This window comes from Orycteropus afer, unplaced genomic scaffold, assembly GCF_000298275.1.
Source record: "Orycteropus afer afer isolate SDZICR_OR568_19922 unplaced genomic scaffold, OryAfe1.0 scaffold00021, whole genome shotgun sequence".
In the NCBI taxonomy this organism is placed as follows: Eukaryota; Metazoa; Chordata; class Mammalia; order Tubulidentata; family Orycteropodidae; genus Orycteropus; species Orycteropus afer.
Genome location: NW_006921608.1, coordinates 19,293,776 through 19,300,361, shown reverse-complemented (window position 1 = coordinate 19,300,361; position 6,586 = coordinate 19,293,776). Strand labels below are relative to the sequence as shown.

The 6,586-nt window shown below is 36.2% G+C and overlaps 1 protein-coding gene across 1 annotated transcript in view; it reads left to right on the top strand.

Moving 5' to 3' along the window:
- NDUFAF6 (NADH:ubiquinone oxidoreductase complex assembly factor 6) overlaps positions 1–6,586 on the top strand; it is an 82,481-nt gene that overhangs the window by 34,529 nt on the left and 41,366 nt on the right. The window contains exons 4-6 of the mRNA XM_007934856.2: positions 1,242–1,298; positions 5,349–5,451; positions 6,030–6,163. Coding sequence (XP_007933047.1) covers positions 1,242–1,298; positions 5,349–5,451; positions 6,030–6,163 — 294 coding nt within the window. The remainder of the gene's footprint in view (positions 1–1,241; positions 1,299–5,348; positions 5,452–6,029; positions 6,164–6,586) is intronic.

The following is a 6,586-nucleotide window of genomic DNA, read 5'->3' as shown; positions in this document are numbered from 1 at the left end:
CAATAGATAAACCTTTCCTTAACTTTTACGACATTGACATTTTTGAAGAGTATTACCTCCCTTTTTTTAAAATAGCACTTTGCTCATTTGGGGTTTGTCTGGTGCGTTCTCAGGATGAGATTCTGGTTACGGATGCTTGGCTGGAATGCTGCATAGGTACCCACCATCATTCTTTTAAGTACTTTCATGTCTGTGCTTTTCAAGGTATCAAACAGCTGGAGGTACACTGTCTGTCTGTCCTTTATTGACATTGTTAATTTTGATCACCCAGTCAGGTGATCAAAATTATGATCAGGATGTTGTCTGGCTTTTCCACTATATAATTACTGTCTTTTCTCTTTTATAACTAATAAACCATCTTGGGAGATACTCTAAGACCATATAGATACCCTCTTCCTTATAAAAAATTCCCTTTAGATTTGGAATTCATGGATGATTCTTGTCTGATTCAATATTTATTATTTATCAGTATGGACTCTTGAATTACATTTTTTTTCAATAGTTTATAATTTATTACTGTATTTAATTATTTTGGTTTTCAAGTTATCCAAGATTTGGACAATGGAAGTCCCTTTAAATAGGCTCCTGTACCCTTATAGCATGCCCACCATCATTATTTTCAGTACTTCTGTTTTTTGACACAATAAGGTGTGTACCATCTTGTAGCATCATCTTGTATCTACCCTGCCCAGCTCTGGAATCATCCATTTTCCTAAGGAGACTGTTTCTTTAGAGGGAATGGTATTAGAGACCAAGAGCTGGGCATTAGATGTGCTGTTTTCTGCTGAGATTTCTTTGTTTGTCAAGAGAATACTGTTTTCTTTTGGATTTTAGTTACCCTTTTTCATTTTGAGAAGAAATTCTTTTTTCTAGAGAAAAATCTCTTTCTCTTATGGGGAGAAGTTTGTATGTAGTGAGATCATAGAAGCCAGTGTGTCTCACATAGTAAAGTTGGGTTTGTAATTGTTTCTGTTTTAGAAATGGAATCATTAAACTAGTAAAAATGAAAAAAGTAAACCAATTAATGGATAAAGTACTAGAAATATTATTTTTTAGTTGGAAATGTTTTGAAATGTTTTCTAGGAGCATTCTTTTTTCCTGGTGCTTCTTTAACATAATTGTCTATCTGCAATGGTTATGTTCTCGTATCTAGTTTTGTATTTGATTTGTTTATTTTATTCAGGTCTGCAGAAGTTATTTCTAGTACTTTTCTAAAGACTTATAACACTCTTTTTTTTTAGGCTATCAAAAGGCATAATCTGACTAAAAGATGGCTTATGAAGATCATTGATGAAAGAGTAAGTTGAAGTTAGTCAAGTTTTAGTTTTTTTTTTTTCCTTTTTAATCTTTAAGCTGGCTCTTTAGGAAGGAAATGTTTTCGTATGTGTAATAATATTTTGGAAGGAGGAAATTTAAATAACAATGCCATTATATGCACATTTCATCCCTGCACGTCAGCTACTGCAGTCTTTCCCCAACACCTGCACACTATCAGGCAGAGATAGGCACGGAGGCAGAGTCATGCGTGTGCACAGACACACTCAATGTTTTGTTTTATTTTAATGGGAAATTTCAGACATATACAAAAGTATAGCAAATAATATACTTTCAGGTATCTTTTGTACAGCTTTAATAGTTATCAGTGTGTCTGATCTTGTTTCTTGTATACTCTCTTCTCTCCAGCTGTCATTTGATTGTTCAAAATAAATCTCAGACATCATATTTGATCTGTAAATATATGTGTATCTTGAAAAGATAAGAACTGTCAAAAAACAAAACCACAATATACTTTAAAAATTAATATTGATTTTTTTAATATCCTCAAATAGCCCATACACAAAAATTGGTTGTGTTTCTATACACTTGCAATGAACAATTAAAAAAGAAGTTAAGTGAACAATTCCATTTAAAATAACTTGAAAAGAATGAAATACTTAGAAATAAATTTAACAAAAAACATATAAAGCTTATATTCTAAAAAGTGTAAAGCACCATGTACAAAAAGAAGATCTAAATAACTGGAAAGACATCCCTTCTTCATGTTTTAAAACACTTGATATTGTTACATAGCAATATTCCCCAAATTGATACACAAACTCAATGCAATTCCTGTCAGATCCCAGCTAGCTTCTTTAGAGATTGACAAACGGGCCTAAAATTCACATGGAAATTCAAGGGACTCAGAACAGCCAGGAAAATCTTGTAAAAGAAGAACAAAATTGGAGGACTCATACGTCCTGATTTCAGAGCTTACTGCAAACAAGACAGTGTGGTGCTGGCATATAAACATAGAGATAAATGGGTTAGAATTGAAGAATCCAGAAATTAACTTTGTGTTTATGGACTATTGATTTTTTTATAAGGCTGCCAAAACAATTCAATGGGAAAGAATGTCCTTTCCAATGGATGGGCTGGGACAACTAGGTATCCACAATGAAAAGAATGAGAATGGACCCCTACTTCATACCATCCACAAAAATTAACTCCAAATGGATCAACAACCTAAATGTAAGAGCTTAACATATAATACTCATAGAAGAAAACATAGGGGAAATCTTTGTGATCTTGACTTTGGTGATGGCTTCTTAGGCATGACATTAAAAGCACAAGAACCAAAAGGAAAAATAGACTAGTTGGACTTGGAAAATTAAGAACTTTTATGCTTCAGAGGATATCAGGAAAGCCCAAAGACAACCCACAGAATGGGAGAACATATTTGCAAACCTTGCATCTGTTAAGGGATTTGTATCTAGAATATTTTTTTTAAAAAAATCTTGTAAAAAAAAAAATTCTTATAGCTCATTAATAAAAAGACAACTCAGTTAAAAAAGTGGGCAAAAGATCTGACGAGACAGTTTTTTGAAGAAAATACACAGATGGTTAGTATGAACATGAAAAGATATCTTCAGTAGTCATCAGGGAAATGCAAAACAAAACTACAGTGACATACTACTACACACCTATAGGGTGGTGATGATAAAAAAGACAGGTTCATCTACATGGTAGTATATACTTCCTACTTTTTTTTTAATGGCTGAAAAAAAGCCTTTGTATGGATGTATACTATGTTTTGCTTATTCATGAAATTTTATTGCTTATCTGATGAAATTTAACTCAGCCATAAAAGTGGAAAAAAGTACTATATATACAGTACTGCATCTACAGCACAGATGAACTTGCCTGTCATCACCATCCTAGCGGGTGTATATCACTGTGGGTATGTTTTGTATTTCCCTGATGATTTATGATGTTGGGTATCTTTGAAACCTTCATGCTAAGTGAAATAACCCTGACATGGAAGGCCACATATTCTATGATTCTATTTATATGAAATGTCCAGAACAGACAAATCCATAGAGATGTAAAGTAGATTAGTGGTTGCTGGGAAGTGGTATTGGGGAGCAGTTAATGGGCATGACTGCTAATAGGTGCAAGGTTTCTTTTTGGAATGAAGAAAACAGTCAGAAATTAGGTAGTGATGATAGTTGCACAACTTTATGAATATGCTGAACTGTGTTCTTTAAAAACGTGAATATTATGGTCTGTGAATTATACACAATTTTTCAAAATGAGCTGAAAATATTTTTTTTCTGCACAAGTCCATTACAACTGCTAGTTTCTCCTAATTAAGTTTTTTTTTCTTTTTACTTAGACAATGGACTCTTAATAAAGTGGATATATTTTCTTGTTCTAAGATTTTCATTTTTCTGTTTCTTGAATATAGATACTTAACCCTATTACTTTATAGGACTGGTGTCTTTTAGGGGAGGCTATTATTATTCTCCAAGTGGAATAGTTATTAAGCGATTGTCTGCTAACAGATAGGTTGGCAGTTTGAACCCACCAGCTGCCCCTCTGTCCTGTAGGGTCATAATGAGGCAGAATTGACTCTACTGTAGCAGGTTTGGTTTTGGTATGTTTGGTTGCTGTTATTCTCCTTTCTTTTTCTACATGCCTTTTCCTCATTAAGAACATGAGCATTAAAGTCAAAATGTGTCTGTGCAAATTCCAACCCCACTACTTAAGAGCTGTGTGACCTTGAGCATGTTGCTTGATGTGTCTGTACCTGAATTTCCTCATCTGCAAAATGAAAATAGTATTAGATCATTATCTTCTGGGGTTATTGTTAAGGTTAAGAAGATACTGTATAAAGTACTTAAGTAGGAGTTCAGTAAAGTCAATTTCTTCTGATATCTTGGACTTCAGAAGGAATTGAGTATTAAGCCAATCCTGTGTCAAGATGACTTGTGGGTTGAGATTATTCTTGGAGGAGTATTTTGGAAGATGGTTTGTAAGTATTGAATGTGTGAAACATTGACATTTTAATCCTATTTTATTCTGTACTAAACAGTATATATATTGAATAATACTTTTATTCATCATTATTCAGTTCTTTCCTCACTGCCAAAGGGGCAGGGAGGTCACATCTTCTGAGCTCCTCTAACCCCACAAGAGGAAGACAGAATCACTATCAGTAGCCCAAGGCCTATTCCTGCAAGGCCAAACGTGCTGCCTCCTTCTAGCCCTTTCACCAACTGTTCCTCCCACAGCACCTACCACCTCTCTGCTGGGTTCAATAATTCACTGCAGTGGCCATGCAGAACTCACAGATTATGGGGTTTATTATGGAATCACCAGGCTACAATTCAAATTCAGGGAAAAATGCTCAGTCTCTCTCAGCCCGCCGTCTCCAACGAATAGTCTCTCTCAGTTTCTCTCCCAGCAGTGCTTGTCTCTCGGTGTCTCCCTCTTAGCAATGCATGTCTCTCGGTGTTTCTTTCTCATCAACACGTGTCTCTCAGGAGCATGTTTCTCTCAGCAGTGTATCTTTCTCATCCAGCAATCAGAGAGACCTCTTCTGCCTCTAGGAGGGCTCCTTTTGAGCCTGGCATAGTAACCACTAACCAATCCCAACATCAGAATTCTATACACCTGAGAGAGAGCGAACTTCCCAGAAGATTGCCTCACTCTGGTTCAACAGAAATACCCCGGGTGGATAACTTTTACAATCAGGAGCTCCTCAGCTGCTCACAGCAAATTCCACCACAGGAATTTACAAAGACTGATGGCTAGAAAAGCCATACCAGGTAATTTACTACACTGCACCCACCCACTGCCATCGAGTCGGATCCAGCTCATAGCAAACCCCTCTGGGTTTCTCAGGCTGTATCACTATCAAAATAGATTGCCCAACCTTCCTTCTGAGGAGTATCTGGGGGTTTGAACTGCCGGCCTTCTGGTTAGCAGTCAAATGCCTTGGCACTATACCACCAGAGCTCCCAGCTCTTTAGGGCAAAAAAATTTCTTTACAGTTCAGCAGACTCTATTTGCATTTTGTTTGACTATAGGAAAAAAATTTGGATGACAAAATGTATCGTAATATCCAGGAACTGGAAACTTATGCTGAAAACACACAAAGCTCTCTTCTTTATTTAACACTAGAAATACTGGGTAAGTTTTCTTCTTATTTTATATTTCTCTTTCCCAGGAAAACACCTTTTAGATTTTACTTTTTCATAATTTGATAATCTACCCATTGGGAAGTTAATATATATTCATGTCACCCTAAAAGAATGGTATAAGTCCCCATTGGGATTCCCAGGCCTGTTCTGCCTGTGTACTCATTGACATGTTTTCCAGCATAGTGAAAGGAGGGAGCAAAGAACAGAGTGTTTATTTGTTAAGCATATACTTAAAATGAGGTCATACGGAAATTACATTAGGAGAAGAAGTGGAACACTTGCAATGTTTTTCCCTGATATTTGATTAAAATTCCAGGTGTGTTCTTGGTGTAGTCTGAGGAAAACTCTTTTATTTAAAAATTGAGGTTCTGAAACCTGTTAGTGGTAGCTGTCCAGCTTGTCTTTGTGCCCAGTTCTCTCATAAATCCTGTTTTTAATATATAAAACATAGAAGAACCACCTACTTTTACATGTTTAGGTTATTTCTCAATGCTGTTTCTGTTGATTTGTTATGCACTTAAAAAAGAATAGAGCAATTTCTTATTTACTTAATTTCCAAAATCATAGGTATAAAGGATCTTCATGCAGATCATGCTGCAAGTCACATTGGAAAAGCACAAGGCATTGTCACTTGCTTGAGAGCAACCCCCTATCATGGCAGCAGAAGAAAGGTGTTCCTTCCCATGGATATTTGTATGCTGGTAAGGCTGTAATTTGTACCTTCTACAATTTACCTCAGGAATACAGTGAGGGAAATTATCTCTTGGTTCTTTGCTTAGTTCATTAAAGTAACTTCTTTGAAACTAATGCTAATTGCTTACAGCAAATAGTCTTCCATTTTTGCTCCCAGGTTACCAAGGCAGAATTTCATCTATCAGTCCTTTTAGGTCTTGGGAGGAGCCATGAGAAAGAGGGTCCAGAGAACCTCATTTGGTACAGTTTCATGAGCTTTACTCCTTCCCAAACAGTTACAGAAATTATTCCTCATATTCCCACTGGCCTGTTCTTTATTTCATCTTCTAATGAAGGGAATAGGAGCTCTGGTAGCATAGTGGCTAAGGCACTTGACTGCTAACCAGAAGGCTGGCGGTTCAAACCCACCAGCCACTCCTCGGAAGGAAGGT